Source organism: Pristiophorus japonicus, chromosome 11 (assembly GCF_044704955.1).
Source record: "Pristiophorus japonicus isolate sPriJap1 chromosome 11, sPriJap1.hap1, whole genome shotgun sequence".
NCBI classification, from domain to species: Eukaryota; Metazoa; Chordata; class Chondrichthyes; family Pristiophoridae; genus Pristiophorus; species Pristiophorus japonicus.
The window spans coordinates 36709923-36734176 of record NC_091987.1 but is presented as its reverse complement, the minus strand read 5'-3'; the positions used below and the strand labels follow the sequence as shown (position 1 = coordinate 36734176).

At 43.5% G+C, this 24254-nt stretch overlaps 1 protein-coding gene across 12 annotated transcripts in view; it reads right to left on the bottom strand.

Annotated features, from left to right (window-relative positions):
• The window catches only part of dmd (dystrophin), a 2299423-nt gene that overhangs the window by 1084841 nt on the left and 1190328 nt on the right, over positions 1-24254 (bottom strand). For 8 of the 12 annotated variants that reach the window (XM_070893344.1, XM_070893337.1, XM_070893339.1 and 5 more), the window contains 5 exons: positions 22978-23157; positions 15858-15986; positions 9193-9363; positions 5852-5962; positions 3845-3997 (listed from right to left, as the gene is read on the bottom strand). In XM_070893344.1, the coding sequence (XP_070749445.1) occupies positions 3845-3997; positions 5852-5962; positions 9193-9363; positions 15858-15986; positions 22978-23157 (744 nt within the window). The remainder of the gene's footprint in view (positions 1-3844; positions 3998-5851; positions 5963-9192; positions 9364-15857; positions 15987-22977; positions 23158-24254) is intronic. The other 4 variants (XM_070893347.1, XM_070893349.1, XM_070893340.1 and 1 more) reach the window with 3 other exon arrangements.

Below are 24254 nucleotides of genomic sequence, written 5' to 3'. Positions count from 1 at the left end.
TCCTCCCCCTCCATCAGAATTAAATGTATAAATGATTCCATCAGTCATGCAAGGGTGCAGAAAGGGTAAGCGAAGCAGATAACAAAGCCAGGCAGATGCTATTATTTGGCTTCAAACAACACCTTTATGACTTGGAACTGACATTGAATATGTTTGTGACAAAAGGCATGATTATCCATCGGATAGGCCCGTCTTCATTCTTCTAACAATATGCACCTACGCAAACTGCAAGAGTATCATACAGTGTGATATGTTCTGGGGAATTCACATGCAGAGCACACATATGAAAATGCCATTATCGATGGACGGTGCCTTACATGGGAGCTGATTTTCATATACTGGTGCAAGTCAGTTCCAAATGCAAAACTCAGCAGAATAGTAACGTGTTAATAGAAATAAATGGAGGAGGCTTTCGGATTGAGCGGCAAACATGTGGGATATTGGCCTCCGCGACGCCCAACCAATTAAGGAAACTCAATGCGCAGGCAAGAGCTGCAGATAAATGATGGAGAAACTAGCATCTGACCAACCTATTTGATGACAGATGAAGTGGAGGTGATGCTGCAAGGATGGCCCTATTTGCCTCAGAAGTTCACTTTTTAACATGCTTGGAAGGAGGTGGAGCTAGGGTTAAGGCCACAGTGACTCTACATCAGACTCTCTGCTGAACCAGATCCATGAAGTCAACTCACTGCAGTCATTAGGAGGTAGGTGCGACAAATCCTTCAAATATGATTGGTGTCACCTTGGCAGGTGTAACCAATCACATTTTGCTGGCTGATAATCACTCGTGCATGAATCCTTTATGACATCCCATGATTAGTGTTTATGAGGACCCATCCAGCATGATGGTTAGTCAAATCTTCACACATGTGTGTCGTTTAGCCTGCTGTCACAACCATTCTTGAGAGTTGAAGCCTCTGGACATATTAATTGTTCGTCAAAGCAGCATCTATACACCTCTGTTGGTAGATAAGGGTGTGAGGGGTACTCATTGGTGGGCACAGAAAACCTCTGGCGCAGCATGACCTTCATCTGCTAGTCATCCTCATCTGAAGAGCTCAAATATCTGGGCATTTCCATGGGAAACCCATTGATGACAGAAATGGAAGCTATGGGGGTGGAAGGAAAGTGACCTAAAGAGCTTAGTTTTTCTTTCCTTTGTCTCCTTGTTTTGAAAAGGATCACCAAGTAGGATAGTTTCTGGCTGTTTGCTGCTCAGTGACCGCCACTGTCGACACCTTAGATTCCTTACAAATCTGAAAAAAGGACATGAAAACCCAGACTAAATAAGAGAATACTTGATACTCTGTGACGAAGGCAGCTGTATTCTTTGGCGATGAAAGATCCAAGAGCCTGGCGGAATGGCTGCAACCCCGGGGTTTTACCCGATAGGAGACTGTGCTCTGCATTTCCCATCTGCAACCTCGTGACAATATTTTCATATGTATGCTCAGTATGTGGTTTTTCCAGAATATAAGAACATAAGAAATAGGAGCAGGAGTAGGCCACCTGGCTCCTCGAGCCTGCTCCACCATTTAACAAGATTATGGCTGATCTGATCATGGACTCAGCTCCACTTCCCTGCCCGCTCCCCATAACCCTTTACTCCCTTATTGCTCAAAAATCTGTCTATCTCCACCTTAAATATATTCAATGACCCAGCCTCCACAGCTCTCTGGGACAGAGAATTCCATAGATTTACAACCCTCTGAGAGAAGAAATTCCTCCTCATCGCAGTTTTAAATGAGCGGCCCCTTATTCTGAGACTATGTCCCCTAGTTTTAGTCCCCTATGAGTGGAAATATCTTCTCTGCATCCACCTTGTCGAGCCCCCTCATTATCTTATATGTTTCGATAAGATCACCTCTCATTCTTCTGAACTCCAATGTGTATAGACCCAACCTACTCAACTTATCTTCATAAGTCAACCCCCTCATCTCTGGAATCAACCTAGTGAACCTTCTCTGAACAGCCTCCAATGCAAGTATATCCTGCCTTAAATACGGAGACCAAAACTGTACGCAGTACTCCAGGTATGGCCTCACCAATACCCTGTACGGTTGTAGCAGGACTTCTCTGCTTTTATACTCTATCCCCCTTGCAATAAAGGCCAACATTCCATTTGCCTTCCAGATTACTTGCTGTACCTGCATACTAACCTTCTAGGAATATTACATTTATTAAAATTGTTTTGACACAGTACCTTTTAAGGTCAGCAATAAGAAAACTGACAGTGTAAACTAAAACACTATCGCAATGCAATGACACATATTAGTAGTAATTGAAAGGAAGTTAAATATCAGACAGCCAACCAAATACCATTGGTTAATAAGTTGGCCAAATTTGAATGGAAAGAGAGAGCGAGAGAGAGGATATGAGAATGGAAGGCAGCTGCATATCATGAACCCACAACAAAACCAAGAATAGACTGCGGTTAGATTCTGTGCACACAGCATCTCATCAGGGATAGCACTAAGTAAATGAATCAGGCCAACTTTGAGACTGACTTTTTATCTATGCTCTCTGGTAGAATTTGCATTGCCACAAAAATAAGATTAGGCTTGAATTAGTAATTGTTGTCAGTATTTTGATCTGTCTTTCTAATCACAGCAAATGCTTTCATTACATGAACAAACAAAGTCTATATAATTATCGACAAGTACACAATAAAGAACTGTGGGACCTGAAGATTGAACAATGAAATCATCCGAAATGTGTTTATTCAAAGCTCTTCTGTAAGATGACAGTGTCGTACACTGGGAAGCCAACTAAATTCTAGTCATGGATGCATTTGGAAACAGGGAGAGTTACCACTTTGAAGCATTTTGGAACAATAACAGTCAAATTAGCAAATGTGTAGATCACTGATCTTTAATTAAATCACAGATTTGTTGCCACTTTTTTTTTCAAATTAACTTTTTGGCAACATTGCACCTCTTTAGCCCTGTAATTCCTTTCAAATCTGTGGACATTTCTATAGGAAAAGGTCAACCCTAGATGAATCAGTAAAGGAAAATGTTGGCACAGAGATTGAGGATTCTAATAATCACAAAACAATGTCTTGTTACATTTTACGGCTCAGTGCAGAAATGCATTACCGTGGTTCAGATGTAAAACTTTTAGTCCTGGCTGACCACATTTACTACAGTAATCCACCAGCTGAGAAGAGACAGTATTTCCCTCGGGTGGCAAACACAAACTGTATTTCAAACTTTAAAGATTCATAAAAAATACATGTATATCATATCTATTACACACTGCTGTTTTCCTCCCAAAGTGCCACACTATTCTCAAATAAATCACTGCAGTGTGAACACTGTACTAGCCAGTTGATACTTCTATCCAAGTGGGATCATTGCAGTTATGGGAGGGGGAAGAGCTCAGATGAGCCACGGGTCATTTTCAATATGATACTTTGAAGGAAAAGAAACAATATGACAGCTGAATATTGTTTTCCAACTCAAATAAAAAATAGTGGGATAAAATCTGATAAATAACTTTACTGTGCGATGATGAATCTTTCAAAAGACTTCGAAAAAACTATTCCCCATTTTTAAGCCTAATTAATCCAATAAAGGGAGCGGTTATCTCTCACTGATTAATGTCACCTTCAGCAATGGGGCTGACCCTGAATGGTTTTCAGAATAACCAAGACTTTTACAATCGCTCATAGTTATTATTAATTCCTGAGCAAAGCATTCTCAAAATAGCAGGCTGGAAATTAGCTGACTGAACAGTGTAGAATAGTAACCAAATGAGTAGTCTTCTTTACCATTTGCAATATGACATATTTTCAAAACCTTAGGTCTATCCCTGTGAAAGAGCACGTCAAATGTGTAACCTGGTGACTTCTTGCCTGAGGTGGGCCAGGAAAAGGAGAGGGATGCAGAGAGGAACCAAAGGTTGAAGTTGAACGAATGGTTGATAAACTAGTCAGTCGGTAGGTTTCCTTCAATTCCTGAGTCGATGTTTGTTGACTTTCCAAAAGCTTAAGCTTCACCAAAAGAAGCAAGCAAGACAGTGAGGAGAGTAAGAGATGGGATTCTACTACTTAGATAAATCATGTAGAAACTGTTAAGCATATACAAAGGCACAAAGGTAAAGATATCCAGAGTATAAACTACTGTAAAAAAATGAATGGAGTCTGGTGTTTTAAAATCTTCTTTGTATTTAAATAAACAGTGAAAACTATCAGTTTGCAGTTCAAGATCATGTCTGTAACAAATGCAAGGCCTGACTGAGAAAGTCCATCAATAGGTCCAAGCACTTGTATAATGAGAACATTTTATCTTAGGATTCTTAAGGGAAAATTTTCTCCATTCCATATTTGTAGTCAAATCATAAATGAGTACAGAGGGCATATTAACAATTATGCTTAAAAAAAAGAGCAAATCCTTTCCATTAGTTTCTCTGCTGTAAATTGAAAAAATACTTACCCAGGTAATTTAAGGGATATTGCTAGATTATGACATACTAGTTTAATGGAAATATGTATCTTTTTAAAATATATTAATGTTGCTACTCCGATCATTAAAAATTATTAATGGTATTACATAGCAGTTACAGCACAGAAACAGGCCATTCGGCCCAACAGGTCCATGCCTGTGTTTATGTGCCACACGAGCCTCCTCCCATCCTCCTTCATCTAACCCCATCAACATATCCTTCTATTCCTTTCTCCCTCGTGTGTTTATCTAGCTTTCACAGAAATGCATTAATGCTGGATAAACACATGAGGAAACATCATCTCTACGTCTATCCTTTCAAAATCTTAACGATCTCCATCAGATTACCCCTCACCAATATTGCCCCTCATTTTTTGGGGGTGTGCGGCCCCCTCACAGCGCAAAACTTAACACTGAAAAAGCCAGTTCACCCATTCTGAAATGTTATTAATATCTTACTGTATTTTGTTGCAGTCCTCCTCTGTATGAACTATACACCCCAATTTGGTGTTGTCCTCAAATTTTTAAGTTGTACTTCTGATTCCGGAGTCCAAATCATTTATGTAAATGTGAACAACAGTGGTCCCAGCACCGAGCCTTATGGAACACCACTTCCCACCTTTTGCCAGTCTGAGTAACTCCCTTTAATCCCTACTCTCTGTTTTCTGTTCTCTAACCACATTTTCAGATTCTTCACATTGTTTTGCCACAGTATTGTTAAAATCTGTAAAGTAAAATGTACATCATGGAAAGCTGACACTGGTATATGTATCAGATATGAATAGCACAATATCTCTATTTAGTCTAATCTAAGATCTGGACAATGTGACCAATGAGGGCACAACCACATGTGAGTATCAGTCAAGGCCTGTATTCAAGGAATGTGATGCTCTACTCTGAAACTACCAGACTGCATCAGGGGAGGGAAGTTCAAATACATCTAAGGAGATGGTCTCAACATCAGCTTTGCTTTAAAAATTAAACTTTTGCAAAAAAATTGAAAACACTTTATCCTCACTAACCCGATAATTCAAGAATCACTTTTCTTTGCCCAACTCAATTTTTTTTTGTCTAACTTCAAAACAGGATTCCTGCGAGGGTAAAGAATTCCAGTCAGTTATACTGTGTTTATCAGTGCAAGTATCACCTGGAGAGCTGAGATCAGAATGTTAAAGAGATGTGTCAGAGACACAGTGCAGCTCATACCTATCCAACAACACAACAGATGCTCTTCGAACTTTCATAGTTAAGTGCTAATGACATCCATCAATCCGAAGTCTGTTGTTGTGTAGATTCATTGAGCAGCACTGTGTCATCACTGGACCAGCCTGTCATTGCTCCCACTCAGCAGATGTTCTACTTTGCTTTAACCAACCACTGTACCAGCTGCTAACCCATCATACCTGCTGCTGCACCTTTTGTTGCACAGCGAGAAAACTCTTCTGGTTTTTCAGTTCATCAAGCTCCATCCCGACTGTTACCGGGGAAACAGATACATGCTCTAGCACTGGTTGCTGAAAGGCAAGCATGTGAGGAAAAGGAAGTACAACTAAGAATTGATGCAGGAAGATTCAGGAAACCACATTTCGAGGGCACAATAAATTCATTAACCCTCATTCTACAGCACACTCCACGTTTATCACACAAAAAATAATTGTCCTGGATTCCCATAATTACACTTCAGCAAATTTTAAAAAAACCCGCATTTAAACAAAATTTATTTTGAAACACATCAGCATTAATGAGTAAATAAGTGTAGGTTGTTGTGGTGTTGGATATTGTTTCCAAATTCAACCTACATGATTTAAGACTAACTTGTGCTTTATTACGTGTTTATAATGAATTTTAAAACATTTTTCTTTTGATTCTGCAGGCTTCAGCTGGAAAAGGCCTTAAAAAATAACCGTGGAAATGGAGACATGAGTTACAGCATTACAAATTAGCTGAGTTAAAGCACATTTTAAAATGGCTTTGCAAGTAGAATGCAAAGATCGTGAGAAGACTCCTGTATAACTCTTACTGCAGCACAAAGCATGTTCACAGGTCTTTGCCAATATTACTCTGTGACCGATGTCTAGGAAATGCCTGATTGAAATCTGGTAGGGATTATGTCTGATTTCCCCTCTCTCCCAGGGAATGTCTGGTTGCCCCATTAGTTACATAGAATTACATAGGGGTGGAAACTGCAGTGGTAGGCTTACCGCGGGCGAATGCCTCCGAACCCTGAGAAAACTCTTCAGCCACCGGATTGCTCCAGACCTTTGAAGACGCGTGCTCCTGGGCCTGCAGGCGTAGGCCTGCGTAAAGGCCCACGTATCCCGGGGTGCATGTGGTTCGCAAGCATCCCTGGGAATCACGAGGGCCGGCCCAATCAATGACAAAGGGGGATTCCCATTATGCTTGTGGAGATTCCATTTATGTACGGAATCCCCATAAGCATAATAAGAATCACCTAAGTCATAAATTTTCGCAACACTGAAATAAAAACAGTAAAGTGATAGCATGCAGGTTTGCCTTATGATAAATTCACATGTTCAGCTGGTGGGAGTAAGCTCGTGGAGCATAAACTCCGGCATAGACCAGTTGAGCTGAATGGCCCATTTCTGAGCTGTAGAGTTTGTGGCTGGATTTTACGGGGCTGCATACACCATTGTAAGTGCCCCACAAGTTGCGGGTTTCCGCATATGATGCGCATGCGCGAAAATCCAGAATTTGCGATCTGTCAAGTGTCTGCACTTCATTGTATGTAAAGGGCTTTTGAGATGTGTTCGGGTGTTATATAAATATGAGTCTTTTTTCAGCCTTCCCTCTCAGTACCTTATCTTCACTCCTATGCTTTTTAACCTTGATTTTATCCTGCACAGTGAGCCTCAACTTGATTTCTCAACAAATAATCTCCAGTGATCATCATCATCATCATAAGCAGCCCCTCGGAATCCCAGTGAATAGCACAGCGAAACACATGGCAGTTAAATAGAGTGGCGAATCATAGGTAATGTATTTTTTGAAAAACAATCAGAGCTATATTTTTAAAAATACAAACTGTAAACATTTGAACCAGGATAGCAACTCTTAACAAATTCACACACTGACTACATGAGAAAAACGTTCCGATTTTATTTTGTGTTGTGATTGTTGCATACATCAAAGTAGGAAAAAAAGGTTAGTAGCTGAAAATGACAGTTTAGGAATAATGTTAGCTACAGTAATGAGTGAAAATACTAAGAAATGTTACAATGACTGTGTGCAGTTAATAAAAATGCACACCTCTGAGAACAGCAATTGCATTTCTGCACACCAGCCAGAAACAGGGCTGAATGCTCAACTCAAATAGGATGAAAATCAGGTGAAGAAGTTGCCAGCCCTCAAAAACTGAATGTTCATCTCCCATACAGAAAGAAGCCCTCAAACACCATGTGAAATGGAAGGCTATTCCAGTGAAATAGTAAGAAGATTATCACAACACTTAACACAACAGCTCTTCATCCACACCATGCATGGGTTAATGGAAATGGACAGAGATTCTTTATCATGCATAGGTTAGTGGAGAATATTTCAGCAGCTAAGCAATGGTAATGGGTTTATGAGGATGTATAACAAAGAACAATTCCACAAGACCTGAACAGGATTATTCTAACAATGTTATTTCTGTGTTTACAGTTATTTATAGAATATTAGACTGTCCATGTGAGAATATATAATGTTTAAAGCTCTGAAATCACACTGAGATATTAACATCGGAAAATTTGACTAATTTGTTTGAAACTGACTCCCCTCTACATAAGTGGAGGCTGTTTAAAATGAATGGTTAATATAGTAACTGAAAAAGTGGAAAGGAATTTCTGATGAACACATTGGGGCGGATTTTCTGGTCCGTTTTTCACCCCAGAGGGGCGGCAATGAGGCCTTCTGGGCAGGCGGTCAGTCTCCCGCGCCCCGCGGGGGTTTTCGGGGCTATTTTTGCGGCGGCGTGGAACAATGCCGCCCGGAAGAGCTGCACCAGTGTGCAACGTCCATGGTTACAACACCAGTGCGCTTTTTGACTCCCGCCTGACCCGTACACCCTGCAGCCCGCCCCTCAGTGACCGCCTGGGAAAACGGGTGACCCGACCTATACGCATTGCAGGGAGGTAAGTAATACTGTCCTAAGGCAAGTGTGATTGCTTGTTCTTTTAATTGTTTTAGCGATTTAAGTTGTGGTGGCGTGGCTTATGTATTGGGAATGTTTTTGTGGGGGGTTTTTTCAGGGCTTTTTTCTCCCCAGGCGTCTCTCGGAGCACTCCTTGGCTCTTTAGCTCGGGATTTTCCCATGCTAACGCCCCAAGAGAGGTGTACAATGCCTCCCTTAGCGCTGCACCCCCTGACTCAGGTCCCAGTTGTCCAATTTTGATGACTAAGGCACAAACTGTTCTCGGGCGCAAACTTTACCGCCCTGCCACCATTACCGCCCCGAAACATCAAAGCCAAAAGTCCAGCCCATAGTGTACTACGCTAAGATCCCACAGCATAATTTCAGAACTCATACAGTATTACTGAAAACTATGGCTAAATTCCACACTTAAATGATTACATTTATAAAGTTTACTAGATTAAAAGAGCAATCAATAAATAGAAGATCTTTTTTTTTTGATTGCAGGCAAACCTCCTTGACACTTTTAAAGTGTAGCAGTCAAAACAACAATCCAGACTCTAACCATCTGATATTAAAATGCATTTGGTCTTCTGTGTGAACAGATCTACCTACCTTGCCAGTTTTTATTCTGTGCGAGATGGCATCAAACCTCTGATTAAGCTCTGCCAGCTTGGGCTCCACTACTTCCCTGCAGTGATCACCACGGTTTGTCATCAGCTCCAGGGCCTGGTCACGCACTGCATCCACCTTCAGTCTCATATCATTGAGTTCAGACTTCAGACGCTACAGCCAATGAGCAAGACACATAGAGCTTGAAATTAGAGATCAGCACACAGAATAATAACAAGCATTTTAAGGGCACAGAAAGGAGAGGGGGTGAAAAAGGGCAGAGGGAACAGGGGAAAAGAGGGAAGGAAGGAAGGAAAGAAAGAAAAGGAAAGGAAGATAATAGACTAGATTTATATAGCACCTTTCACAACCATCAGATGTCTTAAAGCGCTTTACAGCCAATGGAGTACTTTTGGAGTGTCACTGTTGTAATGTAACAACAACAACAACTTTTATTTATAATGTAGGAAGGAAAGGGAGGAAGGAAGGAGAGGAAGGAGAGGAAGGAAGGGAGAAAGAGAGGAAGGGAGAAAGAGAGGAAGGAAGGGAGAAAGAAAGAAAGAGAGAAAGAGAGAGAAAGAAAGAGAGAAAGAGATTCATATTATCAGTTTATCCCATTTTCAAATAAAGTAAGAAGGGTCCTGCTATAGTACAGATTACAGTTTGAGACTGACACTTGTTTAGCAAAATGTCAACAGAGTCACGTTTTACTGCCAGCTCCACATGGCTTTCATGTCAGAGAAAATGGAAGAAGAATGTATGTACGAAGCTCTGCTTGTTAAGTTTTAGCAACCAACAGAATATTAGAAATATTAAAAATGTCTGAGGTTAAAATAAAACTTTTAAAACAAACCTCACTTCTCACTGGTCACAATTATACTGCAACCAGTGTGAAACTAGCACTTTGTGAGACTACCTAAATTCAATATCTTCACACCAAAGTCAGAGGGGTCGGCTTTGTCTTCACCACCTGGGCAGTATTCAGGCAAAGCTGATCACCTGTCCTTTGAAGAAGCCACACGATTTTCATTTCATTGATTTCAAAGGCTCTATAAGTGCGGGCAATCTGCTCCACCAGATACCGCCCAGGAGGTGCAGACAAAAATCTAAGCCAAAGTTTGAGTTGATGTGATGCTAACTGCACTAAAACTGTTTTTTAACCATCAATTTATTAACAGTAATTCAGTTGTGCAATATATTCCCAGTGAAATTCTAAAATATTTGAAATAATGTACTAAAGGAAACTAGATGATAAATAAGCCATACGTTAACTGCTGCAGTAACATTTAAAGAATTAATTTGCTTTTCTTTGTGCTGGTCATCTTGCCAAGATTTATATTACCGTTGTAAATTAGGCCTGTTTATGTTATATGCAAGTCATCTTGATTCATTTATTCAACAGTAATATAATATCTTTGTTCCATACTTAATATCTCCTGAAATGGTTTATTGATTAATCTACGATCATTTTTCAATTTTCTTTAGTTCAGATAAATTCATTACTGTTCATAATTTCATTCTTGAAACAGACTAGAAATAAACTGAATAACTTTAATTTTCTGATACAAAAACAATTAATCATTCTCGTATCCTTCATGAATGATTAGATTTTATACGACTAAAACATAGGCTTTCATCACCAAACAGTGCAGACATCAGAATATTATAAAGCGGCACTGAAAAAAAGGTGAAAATACCCTGGTTACCAGCCAAATACAGTGAGACAAGGGGGAAGAAAATGCTGAGCACAATTATGCAAGAGATGAGGGGACCAAAATTGCCCACCGCCCGAAACGAGGCGCACCTATTCCTTTTTGCTGTTCATTACCGCCGCAATGAATGCGACAGCCAGGAAATACAGCAGTTTTTGTTGGTAAAAAGGAGTGGCTCGGTATTGGTGGCGGGAATGGGCTGTTTGCAGCGGTCTGGGTGTGGAGTGGCCGATAGGGCCGCGAAATTCAACTGCCGCTGATTTGCTGCTAACGAGCCAGCTGCTCCCTGGCCTTCTCAAAGGGCAAAGTTTGCAGCTGGGCCCTGAGCAGGGAATCAGTTTGAATCGAAGGCATGGCGAATCCAGGAGGAGCAAGGAGGGCCAACAGATTTTCTGATGCGTAACTCGAGACCCTCATCGAGGCTGTGGAGGGAAAGAGGCATGTTCTTTCCCCCGACACAGGCCGACCAACTCACGCTGTGCTCCTTAATGCCTGGAGAGAGATCACTGCGGATGTCTCGGGGACCTCCATTCACGACCCCATTGCCACCCAATGCCGCAAAAGGCTCAATGACATCATTCGCCTGATGAAAGTGAGTACATGTTCCTCCAACTCCTGACCTTCCTTCTGCGACCCTCTCCTTCACCTTCTCTTATTTCCCACCTTCACTATAGAGTCACTGAAGCAACATTTGATTGTTGAGGCCTGTATAAACATACAAATATATGTGGGCATTCTCGCAATAGAGACTCCCTTTCATGTCGCAGTTACAGCTGCATGTAATGGACACACATTTGCACTCTTTGCCGAGGCCTCATGACACTGCGACTCAACAAACCTTATTGGCTTTGCAGGCGAAGGTTTCTCACAACCGTTTAGAGCAACAGAGAACTGGTGATGGCGAGTCAAAGATCCAGCAGTTCACTCATCTGGAAGAAAGGGTTCAGCGGCTAGTGGGCCCACATTTTGCCTTACTTATGGCTGCCAGTCGTGTGGATCTTGCTGGGCAGCATCGGTAAGTGAAAGCCTTCCTTTAATGCCATCTCTCCCTGAAAGTGCCAGCGTCAACCATGCCTTTGCTTATGATAGTGTGCAAGTTACAGGCTGCAAGGTGCAATGCCCTACCTCACCCTCACGGGAGCCCTTGTTCCATTTATGATTGCAGATGAGGCCCCAAATGTCAGCCAAAGCCAGGATGACAGCATCGAGGACACTGGGAGCCAAAGCCAGGGAGAGACCGCTGATGTGACTGGGACGCAAAGCCAGGATGACAGAATTAAGGACACGTGGATCTAAAGGCAGAGAAAGACCCTTGAGGTCACTGGGATCCAAAGCCACAACGACAGCCTTGAGGCCACTGGGAGCCATAGCCAGGACAACACTCTGGAGGCCATTCCATCTATTGGTGCTGTGTCCGATGAGACTGAGGAAGAAGGTGACACTGCTGCCAGCACCTTGTCACTGCTTCCTACACTCGCATGCGCCAGCTCAGATCCTGGGAGTATGCGGTCAGGAAGGTTAGATTTAGCAGAGAGGTCTGCATTGGATGATGCACAGGGGCCTAGCGGGCTGCAGCATGGTGAAGGGCAAAGACAAACTCTGGTGCCATCTCGCTGGGGAGCAAGTCAACATGCAAATTCTGCTGAAGAGGAGTCAGACGAGCCCATCTATGTTGAGGCTTATGAAAGAAGGGTGGAGGCCATGCATTCCCAGATGTGGGCAGTGGCAAGGGTGCTGGACAGGCTGTCGGAAGTGGTCAGGAGTGTGGAGGAGTCCACCTCCCGCATTGTGGACAGCACGGCACACACCATGGAGCCGATCATTGCCAGTGTGCAGACGATGGTAGACTCCCAGAGTGACCGTGCGGATCCAGCTGTGATGCCACGTCTCGTTGGCGATGTGGCAGCTGCCATTACAGCACAGGCGCAAGGGAACGAGTGTCTGAGTGCAGCTTTGGAGAGGATGGTCGCTGCTCTGGAAGCTCACAATGCTCTCATGCACTCTGGGCAACAGGTCACGGACATCTTACTGCTGTCGTCTCTGGTGGCATCGAGACCGTGTCTGCTCTCATGCAGTCTCAGCTGGATGCTACGCGAGATCTGACTGTTGCCATTGTGGCTGAGTCCACCACGGTCCACAGGGGGACGGGCCGGTATCGCGCCACACCACCGACCTGTGCTCCCTCAGATTGGTGGCGATGGTAAGGTGCTGCCCCAGGGAGTGGTGCAGGCTCCCCGGACCAGGATGATGATGTGGTTTCTCAGGATCACAGCAGTCCTAACCCCAGACCTGCCACTCCGACATTGCCGGCAAGCATGGACTTGCCCGAGCCAAGGCCGCCTGAACGCACCGAGGAGGGCGCTGCCACGTCTGCAGCCGGCCGTTCCAGGGCCAGTGCTGGTCGAGAGCGTCCGAGAAGGGCATCTGTAGTTTCAACACCTGAAACACAGCAGCCTTCCCAGACCCAGGGGAGACACTGCCACAGGGGAGACACTGCAGTGTAGTTCGAGAATAGGCTTGCATAAGAGAGGTTGTAAGTAGATGCACAAGGGTGAGAAATGATTGTGTGTATGTTATTTTACACCTTTCTTTCTTGTGTAATAAATCTTTATTTTGTGTCCCCATTTCTGTGCAGGTCTCTCGTTTCACTGTGGGCAATGATGTGTGACAGGGCTCATTGGGATGGCCATAGAGATGCAAAGATGAAGGGTGAAGTGGGCATGAGCTCATCGGAAACAAGTCCTGCACTTCCCTTGCAGGGTTTGGATGGTGACACTACCTCCTGGTCCTCCTCTGGCGCCTCCTCCTCCTCGTGCGCGTCGTGCTTCTGCACCTCCTCCTCCTGGTCCTCCTCCTCATATGGTACTGGGGCTCATCCTCCAACACCTGACCCCTCACTGATTGCCAGGTTGTGAAGCATGCAGCAGATGACCACGAATAGGGAGACTCACTCAGGCGAGTACTGCAACACTCCACCAGAGCGATCCAGGCAACGGAACCTCTGTTTAAAGATCCCGATGCACTGCTCAATTAAACACCTGGTGGCTGAATAAGAGTCACTGTAGGCTTTCTGCGAACCACGGTGTCCCTGGAGATGGAGCACGCGGTGTCCACCAGTACGCTTGCGGCCTTCTGCGAGAGGTGGGCGCTGGAAGGACTGGAGTGCATCATCACCCCCGGCAACAAAATTTTAATTTGAACCACGGAATGTTTAAAGTTTAATTTGTCTATGTTTGTCGGTTTTAGTGCCCCCCCGCCCTCTTTTAGCCAGGGGGCACTTGTATAATTTGTGTTTTGGTGCCCTCGGGGAAAAAAAAAGGGGGCACCTGAAAAGTTTTTGGAGTGTGCCCCCCCGCCCTTTAATCAAAATAGCTTTAGGCTTTCTGCGCAGCAGTCCCGGGGTTGCGAAGGGGAGTGAGCAGCAAAGTGCACAGTGGATAGCCCTGGTCTCCAAGGAGCCAGCCACAATCTTGGTTTGGATCAGCAAACACACCGGGCACACCTATCTGGCACATGATGAAGGTATTGTGGCTGTTGCCAGGATACCGGGCATCCATTGCCATGATCTTGCAGTGGTGGTCGCACACCAGCTACATGTTGACGGAGTGGAATCCCTTGCGGTTTCTGAACATCTCAGGATTGTTCTGTGCCGCTCTCAATGCGACGTGGGTGCAGTCTATGGCGCCCTGAACCCTGGGGGAAGCCCGCAATTCACACGAATCCGGTCTGCCGCTCCAACTGCTTCTCCCTGCTTATCGGGAAGGAAATGTAGTCCCTCCTTCTCTTATAGAGAGCATCTGTCACTTGACGGATGAAGCTATGTGGAATTCTCTGCCCAAGGAAGCAGTTGAGGCTAGCTCATTGAATGTATTCAAATCACAGATAGATAGATTTTTAACCAATAAGAGAATTAAGGGTTACGGGGAGCGGGCGGGTAAAGTGGAGCTGAGTCCACGGCCAGATCAGCCATGATCTTGTTGAATGGCGGAGCAGGCTCGAGGGGCTAGATGGCCTACTCCTGTTCCTAATTCTTATGTTCTTATGTTCTCCACAATGAGGCCTCTGTGTTTTCAGGATTGAAGACCCAGTCCACTAGCATTCAATCCCGCTCTGAACAAGGCAACTAGCAAACTTGTGAAAAGTCCGAAAAATTCTCAGCAAAAAGAATAGTGCTGCATGCAACACGCCTTTAAAGGCAGCTGGCGGTCTTGAACCAGCATTGTGTACCGAACCAAAAAACTGTTAGGGGCACCGACAGGCAGCCGGACGACTTTTTGACCTGAATTTACCTTCTGGGCGGAGCCACTGCGGTGCGCGCGCTGATAATGCCATTAAGGATGCATCTGCAGGAGCAGGGCGGAAGTGGGGGTGTGGGACGGAAGTGAGGGGAACGGGGCAGATCTTCACATTGCAGCAAAAACCACTGCGGGCACTACCGCGAACGTTGGCCAGTCCGTCTTGAGTCAGGCGGCCAGAGGCCTTATCGGGAGGGGCAATTTCAGCCCCGAGGTTTCCTGCCTTCAGCACGAATTACTCCAGTGTGTCTGTTTCTGAGAATGGAGGGCAATGCAAACCAATATTTATTGTGAAATAATGTAATAAAGAATTCGTGGGAATGTGTCATCGGAGCCAATCTTTTGTAACTTGATGTGAATTCAGTCAGCTTTACATGTGCAGGTGTTGCAAATAGTGACGAAGGATGATCCACCTGAAACACTAGCTCTGTTTCTCTCTCCACAGCCTGACCTGCTGAGTATTTCCAACATTTTCTGTTTTTGTTATTGTTGTAAGTAGCATGATTTACAGCTGAAATGTTATTAGAATTAAATCTCTGTTCATATTTACAATCAGAATTCAAATTCTAACTATGAATGGGAAGATATTTAATGGCTTGGTTAGAAAAGATCAATATTACAATAATACATAATTTAAAACCCTGAAGTTATTGTTTATTACCTTCACAACTTCCTCTTTCTGTCCCACTTTCTGTTTCTCAGATTCATCCAATAAAATTTCAGCACGATACATCCAGGTTGTGATGTGAGCAACATTCTGGTCAAAGTTTTCCATTTGTTTCTGGTATTCCTGTGTTAAAATTATATATAAATAAGGTCTTTTTGGATGGCGATTTAAAAAGAAAACTGTATAATGCTCAACATTTAATTTATTTTTTCCTGTTACCTCTATAGTTCTCCACAAACCACATGCAACTCTTGGCTAAATTTATGGGCACTAGAGCTGCTCCCAGACTTCTGCCAAAGCTGTTTTTGAGTCAGCTACTCAGAAAGTGCACCAGAGTGGCCAACAGAGTGGGCAGCCATAGATATACGGCGACCTGCAGGCAGGTTGTCTCTTTATTACATGGGATACTGGGATTTTTACCAGTATTTTGAGGATTGCAATCTCATGTTTGTAACTAGTTCCACTGGTTTACGATAACCAGTTTCATTTTATTCTAATTGTATGGCCTTCTGCGATGTTTACTGATGTTTAGGGGATCATACCCAGCAGTTCCATCTATTTTGTAGTGTAAATCACAAATCAGTAGCCTTGGTTGGTGACTGATTTTCTAATGGGTAGTACAGGATGTCTGCTCTGCACCAGTCACTCACGAGATTGGAGAGCTGCCATGTGGGAATTATGAGTCTGAATCTGCATTCTTCTCCTCTTTGGCATAGAACACTGATTCTCTGATATGCCACTCTTGTTGTGCCATCTTAGAATTTACATTTTAAATGAACATCAGCCCCCTTATTAAAATATCACATCTATCATCACAACATTATTTTGGGGTCTGCAAAGAACTTCAGTTACAATCTTCAGGATCAATTAGCACAAAGATAGAATAGATTCAAGATCAATTATTGAAAACTTCAATCATTTTTAAGTGAGTAAAAATAATTAGATGGGTTACATATTTTACAAAGCATGACTGTTAATGAGATGCAATGATAATTCCTCCACAGGGAATTCAGCAATAGGTTATTACACCACACATCAAGGCCTTTACACACAGCATGCTTCCATTTGTCTGGCTTCCAATACTCCGAATAGCTGATGGCCCTAAGCTTAATTTAACTTTTGGCCAATAATTTCTGCTTGTACAAGTATGCTGAAAAGATATTTATAGGACTGTACCATCAACTGACAAATGAATGGACAATAATCAAGGGATTACAGCAATTCCATTTTTTTGTCAAAGGCTAGTGGACAGTAGACACCTCAAAGTGATGGAGAAGTACCACCAGCTCTGCCTCTGCCACGGCGCGGCCCTTGACAACGTGGACTATTTCCCATACCCCGGGAGCCTCTTGTCAACAAAGGCAGACATTGATGCGAAGATTCAACATTGCCTCCAGTGCACCAGTGCAGCCTTCGGCCGCCTGAGGAAAAGAGTGTTCGAAGACCAAGCCCTCAAACCTACCACCAAGCTCATGGTCTACAGGGCTGTAGTAATTCCCGCCTTCCTATATGGGTCAGAGACATGGACGACTTACAGAAGACACATCAAGTCGCTGGAGATATATCACCAACAATGTCTCCGCAAGATCCTGAAAATCCCCTGGGAGGACAGATGCACCAACATCAGTGTCCTCATCCAGGCTAACACCCCCAACATTGAAGCACTGACCATGTTACATCAGCTTCGTTGGGCAGGCCACTTAGTTCGCATACCAGACACGAGACTCCCGAAACAACTGCTATATGCGGAGGTCCTCCATGACAAATGAGCCAAAGGTGGGCAGCGGAAACGATACAAGGACACCCTCAAAGCCTCCCTGGTGAAGTGCGACATCACCACTGACGCCTGGGAGACCCTGGCCAAAGACCGTCCTAGGTGGAGAAAGTGCATCCAGGAAGGCATTGAGCTGTTCGAATCTCAACGGTGTGAGCATGAAGAGATCAGGCGCAGGCAGCGGAAGGAGCATGTGGTAAATCAGTGCCATCCCCGCCCCCCTTCCCCCGACGAATATCTGTCCCACCTGTGACAGGGTCTGTGGCTCTTGTGTTCAACCACCAACTTTAGGAGTGGAAGCAAGTCTTCCTCGATTTCGAGGGACTGCCTATGATGATGATGCACAATCCTGCAAATCCACCGGGAGGATAAACACACCAATGTCAGTGTTGTTGCTCAGGCCAACATCCCCGCATCGAAGCACTGACCACACTCGACCAGCTCCATTGGGCAGGCCACATCGTCCGAATGCCCGATATGAGACTCCCAAAGCAAGCGCTCTACTCGGAACTCCTACATGGCAAGCGAGCCCCAGGTGGCCAGAGGAAATGCTTCAAGGACACACTCAAAGCCTCCTTTGACATCCCCACCGGCACCTGGGAATCCCCAGCCCAAGACCATCTAAAGTGGAGGAAGAGCATCCGGTAGGGCGCTGAGCACCTCGATCTCGTTGCCGAAACCAACAGGCAGCGGAAGGAGTGTGCGGCAAACCAGACTCCCCACCCACCCTTTCCTTCAAGCATTGTCTGTCCCACCTGTGACAGAGACTGTAATTCCTGTATTGGACTGTACAGTCACCTGTGAACTCACTTTTAGGGCCCAAATTTCCCCAGGAGTTGCTCCATTTTTTTTGGAGCAACTGGATTTTTTTGGAGTAACTTAAAAATCGCAATTCTCCCCATTTAAGTTGCTCCAGTGTAAGTGAGTTAATTAGGTTTTTTTTTAAGTTCAGTTTTTTTTCAGGTACTTATGACTGTTTTGGCCATTTAAGCACATTTAGCCAGCTAAAATTTACTTCAAACTAAATTAGGCCAGAGTAAGTGGGCACTGTGGTAAGTTAAGAGATCAGCGCAGGTAGCTTCCAAATGACAGTGTTATGATAGGAATGCTAGTTTTTTTTTAAATCCCAAGCAACGAGACTGGACAGGGTGTAGGTGCTATCAGCCCGATTAAACTGAGTATATTTTTACTAAAGATAGCTAGATATTAAAGTACTGGAATATCTTTGAAGATTCTTTTCTACCCACCCCCCGCCCCGGATCAAAACTCTTCCCCCACCAACCTGTCCCTTGTAGTTCTCAGCGCAGGAAGGCAGCGGCCGGCCTGTGCGGCAGGCCAGTCGGCCTGGGATAGCGGCGACGAACATCTCGTCGTCCCTTCGGCCAGGGATAGGGTTGCCCGAAGCCAGGACGCGCTGGGAGGGCCAGGAGCTACTACGCACGCGCGCAGACTCCACTGTGCATGCGCGCAGCTGCCGGCACTCTTTTCGGCGCAGGGCTGTAGCTCCGCCCACCATGCGTTCCGATGTGCTGCGCCACAGGCCACAGGCCTGGAACCAACGGGGAGAATACGGAGGGAAGAATCGGCGCCCTTTCTGTATTACAAAGTTGGCGCACCTCGTTCTAACAGAGGGGGCAAGCTTGGGCCTTTAGGATGGAAACAAGTCTTCCTCGATTTCGAGGGCCTGCCTATGATTTCCTCCGGATGTTAACTTGAAAGAAAAAGTTGAGTAAACAGGCGTGCAAACTGGTAAAATGCAGTAACAGACTTTCCACCCATTAGAACTGTTATATTCAGCCTTGCTCAGAACTTAAAAATCAATCCAAAAAAATGAGGATTTGTTCCTGCTTGCTAAGGACTGTGTAGGTCTCAGTGAGGGTCTGTCTGGAGAAAATCATGCCATGAGGTAGGGAGTCGAGGATGTAAATGTGCATTGGTTGAAAAGGGGCAGAGAGTGTGGTGGCACAAGAAGAGCAGGAATCAGCTGGTCAGATGGCCATCATACTCTGCACTCTGGAAAAACTGCTACCAGGAAAGGAAGTCTGTGCCTCATCAAGCTGCCACTTGCTTTTCACAAAGAAATTGCTAAATCCATTGCTTGATGCCTCAGACAGGTCACCTTAGACATGGCCTGGGGTAAGGACAGGTGGTTACATAACATGTGAAACATATTTACAGCAGCTTTGCTTGCTCTCTTCCTCTTCCAAATCTTGGAGCCTCATTGGAGCCCTCAAAGTAATCGACATCCTGACCCCTTCCCTGCTGCAAATAAAGTAGCAGCTGGATGGAGTTTGACATCCATGACATTCACAAAATACTGGGCAGCATCCTAGATCTAGATGATTTTCTAAAGGACAGGTTGAGTGTCAAATACAAACTCGGAAATGCCAAAGGAATAAAGCTCATGTATTTAGTACTTGTGCATTCTCAGTGTGAAGCCACATTCCAGGAATGCAGGCAAGATAAGCATTGCCATGCTGTTCTACTGGTATCTCTGATCCATGTTCTCAGAGTGCAGCTCTCTGCCATATCTGCTCATGTCTGGCCCAGGAGTCTGGTGGACCTGCTGCAAATAACTTTTAAAGTAATATCTATCAATCACTTGAAAATCATGCATTAGGGTGACACCTGCTGACATTCCAATATGCTGTGCAATAGCTTGATAACACAGAGGCTTCAAAAGGAATCCTCTACACAGGACTTCTGCCATGTTGAGAGGATGATGCACTGACTGAAGACCAGAGGTAACAAGTTTGCTTATCAACAACTAGGAAACAGATAATCAGTGGCTTTGTCAGAGGTCTAGGATCTTGCTATCTTCCCTTTCAAACGTAGAACAGTGTGTGGCACTGGGAAACCTGTGGAGGAGAGATTTTAATAAGACAGGACAATCTGCCGCCACAAAGTCTGCTGATAATCTACATGAATGGTTTTCAAACTCATGTGTGTTTGGGACCCCCTGCAAATATTAACATGTCCTTCAAAAGATAGCATCACCTACCCAAATTGGGATATTATTGCACTGTCATTTCCATTAGTTCACAGCAGCAGAAATAATATGCTAGTACATCAACAAGTACAGAAAAATAGAGTTTTTGAGACACTGCTCACACACAGCCTATGATATGGATGACTCCTGGGTCAGACATGAGCAGATATGGCAGAGAGCTGCACTCAGAGAACATGGATCAGAGATACCAGTACAACAGCATGGCATTGCGTATTTTGCCTGCATTCCTAGAATGTGGCTTCACACTGAGAATGCACAAGTACTAAATACCTTTCGTCAGAACTGCCGAATGATCAAAAAGAGCATATTCTTAAGCACAGAAAGGGGGAGGGGAAGAAAGAACAAAAGGGAAGGTCTGTGAGAGGGTGGAAGGCAGGAGAGATTAGAGAGACAAAAGAGTTGATGGGCTGAATTGAAATGGCAATGGCAGAAGTTAGAAAAAGATTAATCTGAATAGGGTGTGAATGGCGGAGTAATGACCAGCTGCCATTAGAGACAAAGAGGGAAAAAAAGAGAAGAAAGAAGAAAAGGATTGGGTGACCGCTTTGCTGAACACCTCCGTTCAGTCCATAAGTGTGACCCTGAGCTTCCAGTCGCCTGTGACTTTTATTCTCCACTCCACTCCTACACTGATACCTCCATCCTCGGATTCCTCCACTGTTCCAATGAAGCTCAACTCAAAGTCGAAGTACAGCACCTCATCTTTCGTTTAGGTACTTTATAGACTTCTACACTCAACATCAAGTTCAACAATTTCAGAGCATAACCTCTGGCCATCTTTGGCTCCCCCCCCCCCCACCCCCGCCACTCATCTTATGTTTTTTCTTCTTTCTTCTCTTTGTTTTTCTCTCCACAGATGCTGTCTGCCCCGCTGAGATTTCAAGCATTCTCTGTTTTTAAGATATTTTACAATTTGTACTCTCTTGTAAATAAATAGTTGGTAGTTTTAACTGACTTATTACCCCCTTCGTAGGTTCTGGTTCCATATTTTCTGGTCAAATTATCACATCCAAATAAAGTCCATATTTCTTTCCCCCTTGACCAATTTGTGTAGGCCAGGATTCATTCCCCATGAACCATTTGGTTCATTCAATTCTGGTTAAACATTGCATGCCAATTAATGGATGCCTTATTTAAGGGAAAGTTTGCCCAACAGGAACATTTGTTGAGGCACCACTTCATTCTCCAAATGCATTTTGCTTCACAGGAACTAGCTAAAAGAAAGCTCAACAAGCTGTGCAAGGGGAGTTCTCACCAAGTGTCTTCTAACACAGTTGTATATTATATAATTAGCGCAGATGGAGTTCTGTGATTAACCTCAGGCGAAGTCAGGTAGACACCATATTGTAATGTTAAATGCTGCAAGGAGGAATTCCAGCAATGTGGCTACCATTGAGAGAGGTGCCTCAGCTGTAAAATCAGGTCAATAAAACCACTGACTTGATGAATCTCCAGTCAGGCTTTATCTGAATAATACAGGGTGTGAATGGATGGGTAATTTTTAAGTGCAAGCTTAATGTACATTGCTGGAATAAATGTAGAATATGGGTCATGATCAGGGCCACTGGTGATTCAGTAAATTGAAATCAGTTTTTATTGCAGGGAATTCTGCAATCTTTGCACATTGTTTTGGGATCACATTCTGGGTTCTATGTAAGCTCTGTAATTATTTAATCTAATGAGTAATTGTTAGAATATCTAACACTGCTCAAGTCAAACTCTTAGTTGCTGTAATTATTCCCCTATTAGGATAGTAGTAGATACAATGGGGGTCATTTTGTCTTGGATGCTACACCAGCGAGATTGGTCACCCGCGCATTACAGAAACCACCCAATTCTCATTTTCACTCATTTCAATGGAAATTAAATTCCGGCACTTTGTATAACATGCGGCAAACCGCCACACCAATTTACCATCCGAGTGGTTAAAGAAAAATTATCCCCAATATATTTAGAAAATTCTCTAATTTAAAATAACCAAGACATTTCTTTAATAGAAACTACAAATGTAATTGAGAACATTCAAAAAACCTTTTAAAAATAGATAATAGGTCCCTTCCAATACCACCCAAAAGTTACATACAGACGAATCTCCTCTTAATTCCTCTCCTCCCCCACCCCTTTCCTCCACCACTATGGAGATACCCCTGACCTCCACTCAAGTACCTCCTTCAGCATCCAGGGTGAAACTTGGTGAAGTAGAGTGAACTAATCTGCATTCCATTCCATCACTCTGACACTGTTCGTGCTGCTCCAATGCCTAGTACCACAATGTGGCAATACATTACATTCTGCAGACATGCAACAATATGATGTTCAAACCTACTCACCAGTAGAAGGTTGAGCCATTCTTCAGCCCGTGACGTGACTGCTATCCAGTTACAGTTCAACAGACTAAGTTTGTCATCCACAACACTGTCACTTTTTCCTAACATGGTCTTCAGACTCTCGCCCGTCTCAGTAATGCTGTTCAGTAGTAGCCGTCGCTTCTCTATATCTTTCTGTGCAGCCTTTAAAAAGAATATCGTACTTCATTACTGAATATACAGCAAATGAAAAATAAAAAAATTATCTTATGATTTCTTAAATAATGCTGATCAGAATTACCCTCGGCAACTATAATGTTGCTCAATTCTGATTTTCATATTCTGTAATATGTAAAAAGGGGACAACTCTTTCACTGGCACAAACATACTTCTGTTGGCACTACTCTCTTAATATTTTGTATTAAAGGAGTTGGTCTTTATTACAGGCATGGAAATAAACCAGAGAAGCAAGAATCATTTTGGTCAATGATTTATCAGTATCATATACAAATGGCAAGATGGTGTTTTGTAACCCTATTGAATCTTACCATGTCAACAGCACAGTCATGTTGTAAATGATGTAATTGGGCCATGTATTTCTGAGTAGTGGGAAAATGCTTTCAGGAGGACAACAATGTTCTTTTAAGCAGAACAGTTTCACAATTAAAGGATGCCCTGAATTAAATTATAATAAACCAGATGCAACAACACAGCAGGAATTTTTATCAATTAACAGGATGTAAAAAAAATATTCAAAATGGGAGCTTCGCAATAGTCAGATCATCATGGTAGGGTTAGAGCTTGTGTTACCACAGCTGGATACTTAGAGGATTACAGGTTTGAAAACTCTCCATGTAGATACATGTAATTCAACTGGGAATACTCATTAACAGAGTGTTCCGCACACGTGCATCAAATTAATTACTTTTTATTCTATTTCTGGATTTTACAAACAGAAAAAAGTTTGCAAATGTAAATAGCAACAAATAATGATACAAGACTAAAGCCAAATAAACATACTGCACACATAACAATTCACTGGGTAAAAAGTCACATTCTTGATGTAATCGTTGTCAACAATGGTTTGTCATCTAATTTGCACAGAACCCTTCCGTGGTCGCAGGTTCAGCACACTCTGGCTGATATAGTGCATTGTTGTAACATCATTAAAAGTTACAGTAACATTAGAAATAACAGGAATATGATCAGCAGAATTTTCAGTTCATTTTTTTTGCTGTTGGGTGAACCCGTTACATAGAATCATAGAATGGTTACAGCACAGAAGGGGGCCATTCGGCTCC